Raw genomic sequence first — 20,646 nt, forward strand, 5'->3', positions numbered from 1 at the left:
AAATTTCATTGCTGACGAACATCTGTTGTACAGGACTTGCAAATACATATTTGCATCTACTCTAGAGTTAAATATTTTTAAACTTTTTTCAATCTATCCCTGGAGATCACTTTAGCCAATAAAATAAGCTCAAAACCATTGCAATTGGGACTGAGATTGAATCAAACACTTCAATTATTTCATCCTTGGCAAACGTATCAGGCAAACTAGCACTGTGCGATCGTGACTTGTGCAAGAAAGCAATGAGCTTATTTGCTAAAACTGGCTCATTACTCTTTCATAACTTTTAATCCAAACGGCACAGTCCATTCATTGTGAAAATTACACATGGCACCAATCTTTTATGATCAATAAGTTACGAGGAACCGTAACTTTAAGACACAGAAATTGGAAATGCCTTTATTAGACGAGGCAGGTAATCGTAGGTTTGATGCTGTATCATTTGGCAGATGATGCATGGCAACGCTAACGCAGCCCGCAGTAAATGAAAAGAGAGAAAAACAGAATGAAACTATTTCTAACAATGGATATTATAGTTTATTTACAGAAATACAGAAATTTTTGTTGTGAATGGGAAAGAAAAAAGGGACAGAAACATACAAAGGATTTTAACATTTTTTACAACTTTGAAAACAGTTTTCAATAAATATGAAAATTATTTCGACGCATAGCCAACCCTAAAACAAATACAATAGACTCTCCATAATTTGATGACTATTGGAAAAAAATTCAGTTCACTTTGATCCCTATGACTTAACTCGGGGAAAAAAAATTGGGTAGATTTTCGTTACAATTTCCAAAACTCTACCCTTCTCAATTCTTACTGACAATTTAGATCACGTGCTGTTATTCTTTCCTGATACAAGATATACTTTCACTTTGTAAATTTGTCGTAAAAACTGAAAAACCATTGATTAAAGCACAACAATCACTCAGTGAAAAAGTCTTTTTTCTCCAAGGATGAGTACAATTCTCTGACTTTTTCAAAACCGATTAAATTTCCTGACTAGTCTCGGTTTACTCAGTATTTCCAATCTAGAGCCGCCCTGTGAAATACATATTCATATAGTACTGCATGCAAGAAGAAGCTGGGCCGAAAAGTAGGTATGGAGAGTCCACTGTAAGCACATAGGTATGGATAACTATTGTATGTATGTATGTGCATTTATTAAGGTAACTATAAAAAGAACTAAGCGAGTTTAATCAACGGAAAATGTTGGTGACACGAAAAATCGAAAATCGGGGGTTCTGTCGAATCCTTTTTATGTCCTCCAGCCAAAAGTTTCAGGACAATAAAATTCGTCTTCGATACTTTCAGTAAATCATTGATCTAAAAACGGTGTCGAAATATTAAATTAGTAACGAAGATTGAGATATTGTATTAAAGATTTTATCAGCACTTCATAATGGACCAAGTGTACGTATATTACCTGATTAACTGTATGCACATTAGCTGGATACAAGGAAAGAGCGCTTTCTAACATATTTCTAGCCTGATGGAAATGTCCGCAGCCAGCCAAGTACTGCTTTTCACTTGTAACAGTTTCCTATATGGAAAAAGAACACATGAGTATACTGATTTATCTGGGCCCATCCGTAAACTTTGGACCAGTTTTTCAGGGTAAAAATTTCAATCCAGCTGTTGTTTGGATATGTTATAGTGTCCACTACGATATAAAAATCCTCCAATTTTTAGATCTTTATCTAACACGTCTTCACGAAACACATGTTCATCAAATCGCTTACATTTTCAGAACTATAAATGCCTTCGAATTTTAAGGACGTGGTTTTTGTGTAAAAGAAACAGTGATTTCTCTGAATACGAAATCTGTTTTAAAGTATTTCCTCAGGAAGTAGCAAAACACAACACACGTTTTATAAAATTTTCAGTCCAGAAATGCAAAGGCTCCAAAAATAGATTACTTTTGTTTTGTAGCGAAAAGTTAACATTTTGGAGTAGATGCTAAAGTTTTGAGAGTGGAATGAAAATAGGATCATAATAATTAAATCGGTTTTAATATTCCAAAGTTAGAGAATATATACAAAAGAATCGAGATCCCCGGAATACTTGTATCGATTCATCGTTTGATCCTATTTTCAATCTGTTCTGAAATTATTAAGTGTTAGTCTACCATAAAAATAATCTATTTTCTGGGGCTTCACATGCACGGACTGAATATGTAAAATAACGTGATTTTTGGAAGTTCCTAAGGATCTACCTTACAATGAATTACGTAGCCAAAAAATTCATACATTTTAACATAAATAAACATGTATCATAATTTTTTCCAACGACAGAAAGTGCTAAAAATTCAAAGACAACGAAAAACCAACAAGATTAATGAACGTGTTTTCTGTAAATGATAAAGCCTCAAGGCTTGGGAATTAGAGGGTTATCATATCTCAGTGTACACTACAACATATCCAAATTGCAACCGAATCGAAATTTTTACTCTATATACTATTCATATATACTTCACACAAGATCTCCTAAACGAAGTAAAACTTTCTTTTTTTTACCAGTAAAAAAATTGGCTCAAGAAAATATTTAATAAATAATGTTTCCCTAGACAGTTTGTTTGGACCCCTGAGGAGGGGGGTCACAGTCATAAGCCAGGTAAAAGTAAAAAGTAAGAGTTGTAGTTCTTAAGTATAGTCTCAACTGTTCGACTGTTACTTATAGAAGTTCGCTGTATTGTTTGAATACGATTTACACAGACTACTAAACTTACATCTCTGTTCAACATCTGCACACTTGTCATGTCTAGAAATTCCTGATAAGGTACTGGTGGAGGAGTTAATAATGATGCAAAAGGCAACAATCTGTGCTCGTATCTCACTCGCTCCGAGTCAAACTGCGATTCGGGTAGAGGAATCTTTTTATCCATTCGAAATCCCATCAAAGCCTAAGAAAATATCAAACTTTAGACGAGGCGCACAGATTTCGAAAAGAAATAACGGACAAAAAATGTCTGGTTATTCTCCAACCAAAAAAAATCTTTACCTTGTAATACCCGCCGCAAATATTCTGCATGGCTTGGTACATTAATATTTCTAGACTGTATGGTCGAGGGGTGGATTTTTTTTTTTTATTTTTAGCACTCTTTTTAGCTCCTCTGCCTTTGTGAGTTTCACTATGAATATCTTGTTCCATGAGGAAAGTGTCTGCTCTTGTGATTGCTGACATGAGCCATCCGTACAAAAACTCGTACAGGTACCAAAATATGTAATGATACTCATGGACCGAATATAATTCTAGTTCAAAACCGCTCAGCAAATACATAACCATCACTCGTAGCGTGTGGTACAATATCCAAGTGCCAAAATATGCCAAGTGCGGCCTTGGAGTGTCGCTTTTCAAAGACAGTGTGTGGAGATATGAATCCACTCTTTCAGCCTGTAAAAAATAATTTTAGAATTAATACACAGAGAAAAATTTCATTTGTTATAACCAATTCTGTATTATTAAAAAATGAGTAACGTTACAATAACTGTACGAGCAACTATTTAGAGTGATTACATTTTTTAGTTATGGCAACGACAAGTGACCATATAATCAAAACGAAAAATAATTCAGGTTGCAGTTAAAAAACTAGTTTCTACTTTTTATCCTGAACTATATTTTTTAGTTATGATAAAAAATAAAAATAGTTAAGAACTGTATGGTAACCACAATTAGAAATTTGTCTCAGTGCATTACTCATCAAACAATGAACAGTAAACAAGAATATGCTCGATAATAACTTGGCAATCATTTTAAATCAAGTAGTATTGTAAGATTATGCTTGAATAGCCTGATTCTTTTCAGTTTTCTCTACTTTCTAAACTCCCGATTACAGCTGCATTGATCAGCTCAGGTTCAAACTCGATTTGACTACTCAGCATTGATTTCTTCACTTTTGCTACAAATGTTGGTGTTTCTAGTTCAAAATACCTCATCCTGTAGCGCCGCAAAGTCTTCTAGCAAATGGGCCAGTTTATCTCGCTGCCGTGCTCGATTGTGTCCACTAAGTTGCACTAAACTACCAAACAAACACACACAGTGGCCCAAGAACCCATCGACGTAATCCTTTGCCTGGTGGTTCTGCAGTAGTGTGATTTTTGGCATCAATGCTGGCGGAGCAATAAAAGCCCTAGCAGCATCTCTTAATACGTCACCGAAACTTTGAGTTCCAAAAACTCGATTTGTTAGAGGCAGGTAAACGATTTGTAGCATGGATCTGGATAGTATGCATGGGCTTTGGCGTGAAAACTCCAAAAAAAAATCCTGAAAACAGAAGCATTATTTGTAATTTGAGGAAAATGTTTTTTTCACGTTCTGTTAAATGAAGATAATTTTCAAGAGGAACTTTCTGTTTTTCTTTTTTAAGGACTCAATAACTGATGTATATTGTTACGACGATTATTGTACAACCAAATATGCTCGCATGTTATTAGATGGCCAATTTATTTACCAAGGCGCCGTGGAAGCTAGTGTACCCTGTTATTTTGCTGACAGTTTTCAATCGATTTAATAATTCATCTATATACTCCAGGGCCTCACTTCGTGGTTTGATTTTCGTGTATCTTGGAAATGTCGGAGGTAATAGCCGCTGATTTACCATAGGATCAAAGCCCATAATGTTTGGATGATCGCCTGAAATAAGAATTCACTTCATTCTACAATTTTTTCAAAGTGCGGGGTAACAAAAGTCAAAGAAGTTAAATTCAAGGAAAGTACAATATTCTTGCGTAGTTATGTAATACTTTTGCATGAAGAAAAACATTTGAATCCGGGATAAAATCTTTCCAAGCTATAAAAATTATTTTTACAATTTGCAAATTCTTTAAACAGTATTATTAAACAGTCATGATCACTTGTAAATCTAAGTAAATCAGGTACGAAAGATACTAACATAATTCGTCGGCTTTCACACCTCGAGAAACAGTTTTTAGCATGACCTGCATCATGTCAGAGCAGTTTGATAAAAGCCTTTGACAATCCGCTAAGTTTTGTTGGAGCTGTTCTTTCCTTCCCATGAGCGACAAGGTTTGATAAAACATCTTTGTGAACCTTATTCTGGCATATAAGGCCAAAGCGTCGTTGTACTGTGAAAAAAATCAAATTACCCAACATTTGCAATCTGCAATAATTGGACGCAATGCAATACTTTAGAATTATTATTGTGATTTCAGATGAGAAATAAAAGGCTAAGCTGACCGATTACAGTTTTCTCTACAGAAAAATATGAATCAGCTTTTCTATTTTATTTTAATTGTATATTGTGCAACAAGTGAAGAAAGCCTGAAAAATCAAGTTGCAGTAAAATTCTGTAATCATTCAAAATTTATGTTCTAGTTCGAACAACTCAGTAATATTGAAAATGGTCTGGCTGTGTAAAATTTCAGATTTGTAAGGAAACGTAGCCGGAGTGTAAACAATTTTTCTGTACAAACTGAGTGACAAAAAGACAAGAATTGAGAGTTAGGCTCCAAAACTCTGTGAAGTCGACATTCTGCACAAGAAATGTAATTAATTGATACAACAAACAAATTTATTGTTGCACAAGAATCTAAACTACAATATAATTGCACTTGGACAAATAATTCTCGAGTTGTAATAAAACGATGACATCCAAAAATAGTAGGACACAGGTAAGCATATCGAAGATACCTTACTTTAAAATTTCTACAACATCCTAATAAAATACAGAAAAAGGGGCTTACTTCTCGATTAGACTCGTCATCGACTGGTTTTATTCTACTTTTTCTGTGCAATTCCTCTTCCACCTCTTTCAGCATTGCTATAGTCTTTTGCTCTGTAATATCTTGTTGTAATCTATATCCATACGTTACGCTTTGGAAATCTTCCTCCTCAAAAACCATAGCCTTGTTAATACAGTCTTTGATAATTTCAATAATCTTATAAATTGCATAACAAAATGTTCGCAATGACTTATCCAAAATTTGACCTGGCTGATGCAAGTACAAATTAGTAAACACAGTTTGCGCCAAACTGTGCCCTTCGAGCCAAGAAACTATACAAGAATACGTCGAATCAATGATTCCGATCACTTCGGCCAAGGTTAAATTATCCAATTTTAACGCTCCAGAGTCTACTGCCTGTTTGAACGAATATGGCTTGCTGTTTCCTCGATTACACAACATCCCGGCATCCATTTTCGGGTCCATCATTTCAATAGCAGACATGGCTTCAAATAGGCCGAATAATTCATCGTGCAAAAGTTCGCCCAACTCCAAGCCTGAATACGAATAATGTTAGTCAAGTAAATTACAATAATTGCAATCCGTCATTCTTTGAGAAGTTAATCGTAGGAAAGTCTGGATAAACATGCAACCACTAGTTTATAGAATACGAATAGAATACTGCTTACTTTGCACAGAATTGAAGAAGTCATCTGTGATATCAACCCAGTTGTATGTTAGCTGGTCAAAACTGAAAGTTTAAAAGAATTATTTTACAAGAGTCGAATTTTATGAAATGAGATAATATTTTTCTGTATTATTAGTTTGCTGAATTCCAATCAATTCTGAAGTTATGATAAAATGATTTTCTGCTGAATGTAACGTGATATCAACATTACGAACTTCATCCCCATAAATTGAATGCATTTTTTGGCAATTTCCCGCCATTTTTTTATCCAAAGATAGTAAAAAAATTACTTAGATTTCATTTTGATGAAAGGAAAATAGAATAATTGAGTAAAACGTGTTTTGTATAGAAATAGATTTGGAGTATGGATTGGGGTTGACTTTTTTTTAACCTAAAAGTGACAACATTTTTGGAAGACACGTCAAATCGGGTTGTTGGATAAAAATTTTAACTTACTGCATTTCTTTTTCGTCAATATTTTCAACTAGATCTCGTGTCAAAGCTGCCATTTTAAAGAATTATTTCATTGGATCTTATAATTAAATCTTCCTATAACGATATTTTCCTAATTCGCTGCAATAATTTACTGCACATTCGTGCCTGCAGTAATGACCACAATCCAATCGCTGATTCCCACTTTTTACCAACCTATTTTCGCATAAGTCCCTGTTTTTTTTTTTGTTTTTTTTTTTTTACCATGGGGCAAAAGTTTTCACCAGTTTTCACCCTGCATGGCTTTTACTTTTTACTTTCCACTGCATTCACCGCGTCCACCGGAAAAAAGAGACTAGAGGTCGCTTGGTATGTACTTGCATTTACAATTTCCCCATGATTTTTCACATTTCGAGAAAAAGATTCTACCCACGGACTTGACTTTACCAATTGAGAAATTTACCCACCGTTCAGGAAACACTGGTCAACGCACTGGTGTTTGTGTCTAAAGTATCATTCACAATCGACGTACGATGTGTTCCGATATTACCTCTCAGTGCTGTCAACAATCTTTTATCTCTTTTACATTAGTGCATTCGTGAGTTGCTCTGCCTCTGTCCTAGGGAATTTTTAGCGCCGGCAGCTAATTTCGGAACGCACTCTTAGTGCACTGGTAAGGGTGGCGGTAGTGCGGCGTGAAGTGATAGTTCAGAATAGCGTTTGCAAATCGTCGGTATTGCAGTGTAGAAAAATGTGACATTTCGAGTTTTAAGATAGATTAGAACTTTTTTTTACTGCTCATTAAATCTCACTTTAAGATTCCATAGGTAGTAAAAAGCAGCAGCAGTTTAGTAACTTACTAGATGTTACTAAAATCGGTCTAGTAATTTGATGCAGCATGCATAGCAGCGTTGCTCATGAATTCGCTGCTCTGCTGTTCGGATGGATGAACTTCAAGCAGCAAAAACTTGCGTCGGAAATGCTAATTAAGTTCTAATGAATTACTACTGCTGCTACACATGAAATGTTACATTTACCTCTAAATAAGAATCGAAGATACAGTAACCATATAAGGAGTGTTTAACAGTGGTTTGCAACACTGCAGCACAGCAGATTGCGGAAATGGGAATAGAGTTGGCTTTATTCCAGCTCAGTAACTGATCCATGCTTGAGTGGAAATGTCATTTCTGCGTGTGTCTGCCTCACAGACTTTACAATCACTCAAATCGCGTAATTAACTTTTCTTATTGTCAATAAATCAATACGCCTACAACTGCCCTGAGGACTTCGTTTAAAAACCTACTGAAACACGAAGAAAGTTTCATTGACAATTTCATCAGGGATATTTCCCTGCTTCTAGTTACCTCTAGTGGAAGGTAAAATCGCGTTCCTGGGTTATTGGCATAAGTTCATATTCGTATTATGCAGGTGGTGAATAAAAACTGAGCCTTATTACTTCGCTAACGTCACACCGAAACATATTTTATCGATAAAATACTAGCCAAATGCTTTACTAACATATTTCAAAATCCAACTTAACCAAAAACCGTAAACAACTATTACTGACTAGTTTCGTACATACATCGAAAAATATCCGAAATCACTGAATAATTTTCCCAATTTAAGATTAATATTAGGTTACTTTTCTCATGCTATTGTCCGTTTTTTTTTTAACTTCAATTACCTTCATTACACTCCTCATTGTAGTTCAGTTGCAGTCTTTAAAAATCGACTATATCTCAATTACATCGTATATCTTTCAATAAGTTTAATATATTATTTTGCGACAAATCCTCCTGCATAAGCCTAATTCTATTACATTTGGTTACCATTTTCTTCTTATGTAAAATACAATGCAGATCAGAAGTCCTTAGACTTGTGTTTGTGTCTTCACCTGTATTTCAATCCAATTACAATTATTCTTATTTAAATCTTATAATCATTTGAAATTCTTTAAAATCGTGTTGAATCTCAGTTCATGATTTTCAATGGCTTCATAGTTATCAATTGTCATAGTTATCATAGTAAAATTAACTAATACCATTGAATAAAAATATTGCAAACAAAGAATTGCAAACAAAATATTTTTGTTCTCACTACCTACTTACTTACGGCTACCACGTTGTAGAACTTATTATATTGCTGCTAGTACCCATTTCTGGCAACTTTTCACTTGTTTTTTTTTTTTTTTTTTTTTATTCCTAAGTGTTAATTAACTCGTGGAAGTTACGACATAAAAAATAATTTAAGCCCTAATTTATCTACACTTGTTCTAGATCAAAACTCGAGAGATGTCGTCAACAGAGCAACTGGCGATTGTTCAATCGAAATTCACGTCCGGTGAAACAGTAGTTATTGTATCCTTTTTGAATGAAAAATTTGAATACAAGTAAAACGAAGAGTTTAAAATAAATGAACTAATGATTTTATTTATTTATTTATTTATTTCTGCCAGATAATACAATTGTTGAACATAATGAAATTTCGATCATTATAGTCTATAGCGGTGCATAACACCTGTTCATAGGACTAGCATAGAAGAGAGATTTTCATCAAATTTAGTAACTAGATTATTATAGATTGTTAAAGTAGGAATAGAAGTTCGAAATAACATTAAGTGCTTCTACGATTACTTTATACCAAGTAGCCAGTTTTCTAGCTTCCTTTGATTTCTTGTGATTCATGCAATATTTTCACTAATTATTTCAATTTTCAAAGATGCAAAGGATATCTGGAAAATTGTAATTTTTAATTTGGAAAACCTGAAAAAGTCGGGAAGTTTTACAATCCAAATCTAATGGCCATCCTAGAAGTTTGACTCCACTTCAAACTCCAATACATTCATATTGAAACTCACATCAAAGTTGAAATTCTGGCATCAAGTTTTAACGAAGCAAATATCAGCAAACTCAATAAAAAATTGAACACCCTAAGTTTGGAATGTCATTATCTTACAGCCTTGGAAAGATCATTTTAAGAGCAAAGTTTCCCTGAGCCTTTTTGTTTCTAATTCAATTATCGATTAACAATATTTTTTTTTACTGTTAATACGGATGCAAAGTTGAAAAAACATATTTCAACTAGTTACCTGTCTTTGAAAAAATTTTACTTCCACGCAACGATTGCCACGCCGAATTCTGCATCAACATCCTGTATATAGTTAAAAGGTTTAGGTTCTAGTTCAGCAAAAATTAATTTGATATAGGTTTAAAATATGTGAAATAAAATTTATCTAGCCCCAGTACAATGAAGTTGAGTAATGCCTTAATGAAATATCAGGCGATGGAAACGCCATTAATCCAAGGATGGTTAAGAGCAGCCAGAATATTAGCCCTAGTCAACAAAGGTTCCACACATGCCTTAGTCATCTTGCTCACATCGAGAACTCCGCCTCGAGTGTTCAGTGATCTTACTATCGAAAGAGTTCTTCCCATCGACCAAGACTTCAAATGCGATATCAGTGAGAATAAACTTACATTAATTTACTTGTTAACTTTTTTAATACTGTGTAGTAATATAATATTTAGTTCTATTGTTTACATGGTAAACTCTTTGATATTACGCCTCTGCGGTGATGTAAAATTCAATTCATAAAACACTGTAAACAAATTGTTCCTTATGTTTTAATCATGGAATCGATGTTTCTACAATTTTTAGCCAATTCTCACAAGCATCCATCTCTACAAACTAATATTATGTCTTATTCAAGATACAGATGAGACGCAACCAGATGGATCAGACGTATTTTTGAACGTGTCTTCTCGGAAGCTTCAATTGGTGTTTGAGATGAAACCGGGAGTAGCAACGAGTGCCTTAGTCTCAGAGATATTCCGAGCTTTTGATGGTATTGTATGAGAATTATTACAAATCAAACTTGTCAGACTAAATATGATTGTTCATATCATCTTGACAAAACACAACTTCAAAAGTTGCGAAAAAAAATTTATTCTCATAGATATGATTCGATGAACGAAGTCAAGAAGTTTGAATTTACTTTCCATCACTTTGGAAAAACTGAAATTATAGTTTTCATTTTATCACTGCGGAACCTAAAGTATAATTGAAATCCTAGACTACCAAAAGAGTAAAAATCCACCAACGGAATATCTATGGATCCAAAAACTGACCGGTAGTTCAAGGAACTTGGAGTCTTCTGCCAATGATGCTCAGGATGGATCTGATCCTGTAAGTTTCTTGAACATTTTCACCATCAAAGATTGCAATCAATTCACAATTAATACACATAAGTTAGTTCAGATTTTATTTTTCTGATTGCCGTGACTTTCTTTTCTGTACAAATGTATGGATATATTACATTGTGCATTGAGATATGGCAACCTGCTTATTTTGAGGCCTGTAGAAGTTTTACCGTTCGTAAAAATGTCTATTCATTTTATTTCGAAGCTTTATCTTGTATTATTCTGATCCTATTTTGAATCCACTGTAAAAATTTCCAGATGTCCTGCAAAATGTTTACTTGTTCACTCAAGAAAAAATCATTTTGTCAAGCCTTGTATGTACAGGACTAAAAATGTCAACAAAAAAAACATGTGTTTCCAAAGACAAGAAGTGCCAAAAATTCTAAGACAAAAGTTCAACTGAAAAACGTGACAGAATTGATCGACCTGTTTTTTGTAAACGCTAAAGCGCAAAAGCCTAAAAATTTCAAGATTTTTATATCCTAGTATACGACTTTGCACAGCCAAAATTTGCAAAATTGGTCCTTTTGCACATTCTTCTCATATTTCCAACATAATCCATGAAATCCTTTGCAACAAATTATCCAGGCTTTTCCTAAATGCTAGGATGTGGTCAGATTCATTGATAATACATTTTTCCTCATCACTTGGAGTGGTTATCTTAACTTGTGGTCAGAGGAGGAAAAGCGTTGTAAAATATGTATCAAGTCTGATACTGAGCCCGAATGTGCTGATTCGTAGTAGACGTGCGGATATGGTATTAAGATTGGCATTTGATTTATTGAAGTGAATTGTCTTACAGTAAAAAAAAATTTAAAAGCTGAGAGTGAAATAACAAGCTTGCAAATAGTTGGAAAGTTCTTATAAGTTTTTGTCCAGAATATACAAGTTTAATGATTTTTTTTATGAAAATGTGTATTTTTTGATTAATCTCCGAACAGTGAATAGTAAAATTGAATTTATTCGTTTGTTTATTTATTGCATACCACTGGAATAAATACATAGTATACACAGTACGAAGTATATATCCTGACGGGGGTACTATAAGAATGCACCCGTATTCAGGAGTGGCTCTGAAAACTAGCTTGTTACAAAATTTACCTAACTAAACAAAAAAGAATTGATTCACAATAAAATTATTTAACCTGTTATTTTGTTGCAACTAACAAACATCGTAGGAAAAAATAAAATATGTCATTTCAATTGCTTCAACAACTTTTTCTAACAATTTTTTCTAAGCATGACGGAATCACATTTTTCGGGTCTTATTCTTCAAAAAAATAATCTCTAATGTATAAAGAAATCGAAGAATATGCAAAATATGCATTTTTTGATCACAATAACAAAGTTTACAAAAGTTATGGGTACCGTTTTCCATTTTCCTAGACGTAATCGTCAAGAAATTCCGTTATCGAAGCCCAACAGAATTTCATCAGAATCTTTTCTGCCCCTTCGCGATGCTTCCTTCCTTCTAATTGTGTACAGTTGCCGATGCCTCTATTCTTCTCAAGAGATTGAAAGATTCATTTTCCGAAATACTTGTGTCAAAAATAATAGTCATTATTCATTATTTGTAGCTGGTCGAACTGGAAAGCCCTGACCTTGTCGTTCCACGACAGAACATTGCCAAGGGTAAAGCGCCAGTGGCGGCAAGGGAATCTGTTGTTCGCTATCAGATGGCTTGTAAAGAGGAAGACTACACCTACACTCAAGTCTTCAGGTTAGCTCAATTTATTTCGAATGCAAAGAACTCTGTCAACCCTCGAAATCCTAGAGTGCAGAAACTATCTGATTTAAAAAAAAAAAAACTGTAGACTTTATGGTTCATAATTATGAACATTTCATCAAATATAGACTCGAATCATTCATCATTTTTGTTCAAATTCGAATACTTCAATTAACGTTCTGGTTAGAATGTTTATAGGTACATGGAATGTTAACGGCCAACCACCAAACGGTATATCCTTGGAACAGTGGCTCAGCTGCGATCAAAAGCCACCGGATTTGTATGCCATTGGATTTCAAGAATTAGATTTGAGCAAAGAAGCATTTCTTTTCAATGATACCCCACGAGAAGAGGAATGGTGGTCAGTATACAAATGTACTCTATATTTATCCGCGTCAAACGTAATGCTGTTAAGAAGATTGGTTGGACAAAAATCGATACATTCCATTAATTTTGTTACAAGATGATCGTATATTAATTTATAAAATTATTATATTCGTAAGCTATGAAGATCTCTTTAAAAATACAATCATTAGAAATACTGGAATTACAAACAAAGATAGATTAGAGTGGATATCAATGCTTCGTTTCAAATCGTTTCAAAATGGTTAAAAATATAGTAGATTTGTTCGATTGCAGTTTACCATGACTCGTTTTATTCAGATAACTACTTCCTGAAATGAAATTTGAAAAGTGAGTAAAGAGAGCTATTGTAGAGTGGAATCGAACTTATATTATAGATTTTCGACAACTTTGAAGCAATTTGAAATGAAACTTTGGTATCTAAACCTTTGTTACAATCCCAGTATCTTCTATTTTTGCAGTTTCAAAGAAAATTTTGCAGCTTAGAAATACGATCATTTGATAAATACTCAATTAGCGAACATTCCGTTATAAAATTAGTAGAATAATTCATGAATTTTAATAAGAAACTGATTCAGCTAGGATCGCTAATTTGTTACAGCAAATTGCACGCATACGTTAAACATTACTTACAATTTTTCTAAACACGAACTTGCCGTCAAAACACATATCCCCAAGATACAAAAGTAAGTGTTGTTTAGCACGACACCATCATTAATTAACAATGTACTATTTTTAGCCAAGTTGTCACCAAATATCTTCACCCGTTGGGAAATTACCGCCGGATAGCTGTAGTCAGATTAGTGGGCATGATGCTAATCGTCTTTGCTGAAGAGAAACATGTTCCATTCATTAAAAGTGTGTCTACCGATACCGTCGGTACTGGAATCATGGGTAAAATGGTAGGTTAATAGAACTTATTTTCAAGTAAGGGATTTAAAATCTGTTAATTCTGTGATACTGAAAATCGTTTTGGGATCATTTTAGAGCTCTGCCGTTCCTTGAATTTTACTTCAAATCATTGTTTTTCGGTTTTCTACTTCTCAAAGTAAATTTTTTGCTTCCATCACCAAAACATCGATATTATTACTATACAAGAATTGATTTGTTCTTATTGTTGTACCAAGATGGTAACACTTACTTTCCGTCAGCAATAAAGTGAAACCTAATCACTTGCAATTGAATACCAAGTTAAAAAATTCTTTTATAATTTTAGAGTAAACGATATTAAAAACAACGATTTGATCGGTGTTATTCGTTGCAGGGAAACAAAGGCGGAGTGGCTCTGAGTTGTTCGATTCACAACACATCCGTGTGTTTTGTGAATGCCCACTTGGCTGCGCATTGCGAAGAATACGAAAGGCGTAATCAAGATTATGCAGACATCTGTGCAAGGCTTAGTTTTGCAAGATACGTTCCACCGAAAGCTCTCAAGGATCACGAGTAAGTTCTGGAATTTGTAGAAAACATTTAAGAAAGACATTCTTTTTTATTCACGCCGCATCCAGTATTGAAACGAGGAATTAAATTCAAAGCAAAACTTATATCCTAATAATTTTTTTCAGTCAAATATACTGGCTCGGCGATCTAAATTATCGGATAACTGAAATGGAGGCAACTGTTGCAAAGCATCATATATCAATTAACAATTTTGAGCCTGTTCTTGCCTTTGACCAATTGGTGCAGCAGCGCCAGCTCGGCAAAGTGCTTCAAGGCTATCACGAAGCTGAGATTAAATTTAAACCCACATACAAGTACGATCCAGGCACGGATAACTGGGACTCAAGGTTGGCATACAACTCTGTGTACAGAAAACGAATTTTATGGGCTAGAAATAATTTGAAAAAATGTAAAACTTACAATTAAACTGTCGGTTTCTCGTCACAAGGGAAAATACCTCTCAAATATTTGACTTCTAAATGATATCTAGCTCAAATAAATTAAATTTAGCATCAATGCGATAGTTTAAAGAATCTGTAAAAAATTAATTTCTAGTACATTGGACGGATAATTTCAGAAACTCTTTATAGATTGAGAAACTTTTCAATAACTTACAAAACTGAATAATGAAATTTGGGGATGAATACAAGACGAAGGTAAGAATTGCTGCGTTTTGCGAATTTACTTCTCGACAATCAATTTTTCAATTTGAACGGAGATTATTTTATTCGATGTACGTATACGTATTCGTATATGCATCTAGCTTCGTCTACGTATTTTTTTCATTACAATCAATTGATAGGCAGCATTATTATTGAGAATAATGTCAACCACCTTACTTAGTGACATGTTTTGCAGCGGTGTATGATATCTCAGAAAAATTTCAACCAATTTACTTTAAATTTGGAGACAGTTTTCATTGACAGTTTATCATCTTTTCCATGATACTTTAGTTACATATTTAAGCGAGTTAAAGGTGAAAAAATGAAATTTTGTTATTATGTGTGTACAGTGAAAAGGGTAGAGCTCCAGCCTGGTGCGATCGAATCCTTTGGAAAGGAGAAGCGATCTTGCCAGTAGAATATAGGAGTCACCCTGAATTGAAGATTTCGGACCACAAACCAGTCAGCACGATTTTTGATTCTCAAGTAAGATCATGTATTTAACGATATTGTGTGAAAATCTTTCTCCCTGTTGGTCAAACGTAACGTAAACGGTTATTTTTACTATTTATACATAATGTCTCGATACAAGCGAATTGTGAATTATTTTGAGAAATGGAAATATCTGATCTCGTGGTTGAAGGGTTGAATTCATGATCAAAGGGTAGCCCTGGTTAAGAGGGGCCAAATGCCCTTGTCTCGGGATTTTTGAACTATCTGTTCAGAAATGATTCTCAAGTCATAAGAACACGTGTTCAGCGATTCATTTTCCATGGGGATTTTTCATCCTTAAACTCAATGCTGGGATCCTTATAAATTTATTAATATATTGTGGCAAGATTCATCGAATAGATACTTATGTTCTGCTCCATTTTTTTTTAATAGTTTTTCGACAAAAAATACGTGTTTCCTTTTTTAACTAACTGCATCATAGTTTTTTGAAGACATGATTAATTATTTAATTGATTAATCTCTATGTTTTTCAGATCAGGGTAATAGACATGGTTAAGTATCGGAAAATCCTTGAAGAGGTAATGAAGAAATTGGACAAATTGGAAAATGAATTTTTACCCCAAGTCATGGTTGATACAACTGAGATTATCTTTGACACGCTCAAATTCTTCGAATCGAGTAAAAAGGAGCTAATTATTGCGAATACTGGCCAGGTCAGTGATATCAAAAAACCAAAACAATGTAACGGACCAATTTGTGTTCTCAATTCTATTACTTTTATTAATATACTTAGATAGAATCGGTAGTTGCTAATTATGAAACCCTTTATTTTCATTTGTTTCTTATTCAAAAATAATTGCATCACAAATTCTGTTTTGGAAAATTGTTTAAAGTCCAAATTTGGTGTCCAAACGGAAATTGTTCGAGTATATTTTATACTATAAAAATAGATACAGAGAAGTAACTACAAAAAAATTGAACATTCTCTGTCTTTGACGATTCAAACAAGAGCTTCATGAATTCTAGGTTCCTGTTCAATTCGAGTTCATAAAGAAGCTTGATGATATAAACTATTGCAAAGAGTGGTTAAAGATAGAGCCCTACACAGGCTTCATCAAGCCAGGTGAGAATACTTTACTCACAGAATGCTACTGTATCATGCTATTGTGATATAGAATTTTCATTTAAAAAATGTGTGCTTTTAATCAACAGAATATTATTCATATCGTCAGCAATGAAACAGTGTGTTCATATGACCGTTAAAAACAATTAGAATTTAGCCACTTTTCGTTTTTGCTAATTCCATGTTTAAACAATTGTTTCTTCATTGTATCAGTTACACACTTTTTCTAATATTTTTTACATCAGAAACATTTCTCTAGGTGAAAAATGCGACATTCAGCTTGAAGTGCACGTTGACAAGAAATCTGCGTGCAAATTAAACTCTGGCGAAGACAAACTGTATGATATTCTCGTTCTACATCTCGAAGGGGGCAAAGATATATTCATCACAGTTACAGGTTTGTACTTTAATGTTAGTTGCAAAAATAATTTCAATATTGTAAAAGGGAAATCGCTTTAAGCTCGTAGAAAAGTTTTTCAGCTCAGAAGTAAATTACTGATCCCATTATCTGATGTATGCATAAAATTGTCAATTTGTATTCATCTCGTTATTTAAGGTCACTAGATTATAATCTAGCCTCTTGGATTATGGTTGAATGAAATTTTGTATAACAATATAAAAATATATATAATATGTATAATTTTTAGGCACTTATCAAAGAAGTTGCTTTGGATCATCGATGGAAGCTCTAGTTCATATTGATGTTCCAGTAAGAGAAATTCCCGTCGGAAGATTAGTAGAGTTGGTGAGTAAAGTCATTGACAATTTTTTAACTTCTTAATGTTGAATAAGAACAAAACACACGAGAAATCTGTTTGGAATAGGAAAAAGGGTAAATTTTTAATTCCACAATTTATTGGTCAACGATCTGGGGGCCAAAATTTTGACTTGAGAAACTAGCCAATTTCTATTTGGACTTAGCGCGATCGACTTTGGTCAAATTCATACCGTGTGGTTTCTCATAGACAAGAAGTCCTAGAATTCTAAGATTTGGTTACTAAATTCATATATGAAATCTGTAAAAGTGGTTAAAATTACAGCCAAATTAAGAATTTTGCTATTGGATTCTTGACAAATCATTCGTGGAATAATGGAAAATCGTGAAATTAATTAGAACTCTCGTACATTACAAATGATAGGATACAGAACAACCTTATCTATCGTGAGTGAATGACATTAATTTATTTTCACTTCGAATCCATAAACTAATTTGTTAAGATTGTGAATGATAGTATTTTTCACTCTGTCTCAAGGAAAACCATAAAAACCTAACGACAGAACCATATTCCATACCAAAAGAGATCTGGCTTCTAGTCGACAACCTTTACAGGCATGGAATAAAAACTAAACAACTGTTTGAAAGTCGTGGATACCACTCCGAGATCATCGCTATAAGGGATTGGTTAGATGAGGGGAGTCAGGAGTCAATGCGTATCCTTAAATATTACAAATAATAACACACTAGTAATATAATCACCAAATAATGAAGAAAAATTATTCTTTCCATATTATTTGTATGCGCCGATCCATCAACTTTCGACCAGCTATTTCGAATAAAAATTTCGATCTTGAAAAGATCAGACTTTTTCACGTAAAAGATCTATTAGGTCATTTTTTGTTTTTCTTTCTATAAAAGGAAGTGCTTGAAATTCGGAAACAAAGGGTCCATTCGAAAAACTGTGAAATTAATTACTGGATTTCTCATAAATGCTAAGAGAGGATTTGGAAATTCATTTAAGGATCATTTCCTCCGAACCAGCTTCCTTGATACAATTGATTTCGCTCATTGAACTCTGGAGAAACTATCTAATTTGTCTTCTTGATATGAAGAATACATTGTCATCGCGTTTATCGGCTTTTGTGGGAACACATTAAGGATGTCTAGGTAGAGCTGTGACCGACACGTTTAGCTGCTTTGTAATAATTATTGCTTCCTTAACATTAAGGATTCAGCTGGCTCTGTACATTCCGTAGCTGAAGCATTTTTGCTACTCTTGGAGTCAACAGCCGAGCCTTTAGTTCCATATAATTTGCACAACGTTTGCTTGACCGCGGCTACAAACTACTCACAATGCAAACAGGTAATATGAGCGTTACACAGTTGAGAATGAGAATGCTCATTGAAAAGCAGATCACTGTACTCATACAAATTTGATTTTGTATCCAGATTGTGATGCAGTTGCCAGAAATTAGAAGAACAGTCTTTATTTACATTTGTTGTTTCTTGCAAGAAATTTTAAATCACACGCAGGATAATTTTCAAGATGCCAAAACACTCGGTGAGTTTGAACCAATTCATTGATGTCAAATATTTACGTGGGTAATCAATTTCTTTGTTCTATTTTTTAGCTAGCTTGTTTGGCTCTATTTTCTTACGTGATCCACCAAGAAGTCGAGATGACCGAAGTCAACGGAGTAGAGCAAGTCAAGTGACATTTGATCGCCGAAAAGCAGCATTTGTCTACCACTTTATGGTCAATGATCAAAGTGATTTCATTCTAGGGCGATAAATCTACGTAATAATCTACCCAGATAGAAAATAGACTTGCCAAATTGGCTGTATCCACGAATAGCTTATTGAGTTGACCCTCGGCCACTTGAAATACGAGAAAAACTAGTTTTTAGTGTACGTCAGCAAGGTAGAAAGATCTCTTTATAATTAAATAATTCAAGCAGTTACAATACAACTTTCCTTCTAGCATAAGCAATTACATAATGATAGCTACCTTGTTTTGATGCAGGTCAGCATTTGAAAACAAAGTTTTTTAACATGTGAAAATTCAGTTGTCAAACGGATATCAGAACGAAACAATTTTATGGAAAAACACTGTTTGAGAAAAAAAAGTTCACATAAATATATAACCTTCTATAGAAACATTTCGACTCTATTTGTGCACCGGTAAGTTCGAAATGAATATCAGATTAGAGCTTACAGAAAATGAATTTTGAAACAAACTGTGTGAATTTGGCAAGAAGTTTTTATGTTTTTTAAGAAACATGTTTGTTCTATAACTAGCATATTTTGCTTTTTAGAGAGAAAGAATTTTTACAAATCGAAACAGGCCTCTTACTTTGTGCAAAAAAAGACAATTCGAAAACTTGATATGAAACTGATTTTTCCATTATAAGTAAGAAAATTGCTTTCTTTTCGTGCAGCTTGCGCTATTTATTCTACATAAAACTATCTATTCATAACTGTGCTCTGTGTAAGACTTGCTTTCAGTCAAACACTTCGAAGCAGTTAAGAACTCTAATACTATAAAGCTTAAACATTCAGCGATTATAAATATACATACAATAATTAGGTAAGTAAGACATAGTGGAGCAGATTAGAATAATTTAAGTATTCAACGATTGGATCAGTGATGATATATCACATTTTATACTGGATGATAATATTATAATTTATTACAAAAATGTAGCTGCTATTTAAATCAGAGGGATGTGTACATTTTGCTATATAATATTCAGCAATCACAGTGGAGATAGAAAAATTTTGCCCATGTATGTATCTATTAGTTGAATATTTTCTGCTGTGCTGTTGATATTAATCCACCGTCTCGATCATCGAAAGTTTGTCTATTTGGGATTATTGTCTTTTCTGCTGGCAATGAATTCTAAGCAGTGTAATTGCCAAAAACAATACAATCATCTCAAATGTTTTTAAAACTTATTCAGAATAAAGTCAACTTAGATCGGGATTAAAAAAAACGTTGGGTTAGGCCAAAGAGGATAATTAATTTTTCTAATATTGTTACTCAACTTCATAGAACATTTTGCATTTATAAATATCACTCATCTCATTTCACAGCATAGAGCCTTTTACGTAATTTCATTAATTGTCAGATTATTGTCATGATATCTAACCATGGAAG

At 33.7% G+C, this 20,646-nt stretch overlaps 2 protein-coding genes across 3 annotated transcripts; one reads left to right on the forward strand and one right to left on the reverse strand.

Moving 5' to 3' along the window:
- Window positions 1-518: 518 nt before the first annotated feature.
- On the reverse strand, window positions 519-6,981 carry LOC124414652 (N-alpha-acetyltransferase 35, NatC auxiliary subunit). The gene is made up of 10 exons (XM_046895661.1): window positions 6,830-6,981; window positions 6,375-6,436; window positions 5,707-6,242; window positions 4,896-5,088; window positions 4,455-4,636; window positions 3,935-4,267; window positions 3,005-3,397; window positions 2,733-2,906; window positions 1,431-1,547; window positions 519-1,330 (listed from the first exon to the last, which is right to left on the reverse strand). Exons 1-10 carry the CDS (start codon window positions 6,880-6,882, stop codon window positions 1,190-1,192), a joined length of 2,184 nt encoding a protein of 727 aa, XP_046751617.1. The 5' UTR covers window positions 6,883-6,981; the 3' UTR covers window positions 519-1,189.
- A 984-nt stretch (window positions 6,982-7,965) lies between these two features.
- Window positions 7,966-19,517, forward strand: LOC124414650 (inositol polyphosphate 5-phosphatase OCRL). 2 transcript variants are annotated; one of them, XM_046895658.1, is made up of 19 exons: window positions 7,966-8,181; window positions 9,082-9,162; window positions 10,085-10,265; window positions 10,515-10,649; window positions 10,878-10,990; window positions 12,582-12,724; window positions 12,918-13,091; window positions 13,833-13,995; window positions 14,358-14,536; window positions 14,659-14,880; window positions 15,546-15,681; window positions 16,182-16,361; window positions 16,675-16,771; window positions 17,031-17,168; window positions 17,419-17,516; window positions 18,025-18,202; window positions 18,725-18,852; window positions 18,939-19,050; window positions 19,121-19,517. In XM_046895658.1, the coding sequence occupies exons 2-19, from the start codon at window positions 9,097-9,099 to the stop codon at window positions 19,279-19,281; spliced, it is 2,604 nt and encodes an 867-aa protein (XP_046751614.1). In that variant the 5' UTR covers window positions 7,966-8,181; window positions 9,082-9,096; the 3' UTR covers window positions 19,282-19,517. The 2 variants fall into 2 exon arrangements, with proteins under 2 accessions (XP_046751614.1, XP_046751615.1); XM_046895659.1 differs by having other exon boundaries at window positions 10,521-10,649.
- The last annotated feature ends 1,129 nt before the right edge of the window (window positions 19,518-20,646 follow it).

Source organism: Diprion similis, chromosome 14 (assembly GCF_021155765.1).
Source record: "Diprion similis isolate iyDipSimi1 chromosome 14, iyDipSimi1.1, whole genome shotgun sequence".
NCBI lineage: Eukaryota > Metazoa > Arthropoda > Insecta > Hymenoptera > Diprionidae > Diprion > Diprion similis.

Bases quoted from the DNA above. Each gene is read 5' to 3' on its own strand.
- LOC124414652 (XM_046895661.1), bottom strand. From the start codon at position 6,882: ATGGCAGCTTTGACACGAGATCTAGTTGAAAATATTGACGAAAAAGAA. The intron at 6,437-6,829 runs GTAAGTTAAAAT...TTAAACTTTCAG, and splicing joins ATTGACGAAAAAGAAATGCA to TTTTGACCAGCTAACATACA. The intron at 6,243-6,374 runs GTAAGCAGTATT...ATTCGTATTCAG, and splicing joins CTTCTTCAATTCTGTGCAAA to GCTTGGAGTTGGGCGAACTT.
- LOC124414650 (XM_046895658.1), top strand. From the start codon at position 9,097: ATGTCGTCAACAGAGCAACTGGCGATTGTTCAATCGAAATTCACGTCC. The intron at 15,682-16,181 runs GTAAGATCATGT...TATGTTTTTCAG, and splicing joins GCACGATTTTTGATTCTCAA to ATCAGGGTAATAGACATGGT. The intron at 16,772-17,030 runs GTGAGAATACTT...ACATTTCTCTAG, and splicing joins CACAGGCTTCATCAAGCCAG to GTGAAAAATGCGACATTCAG.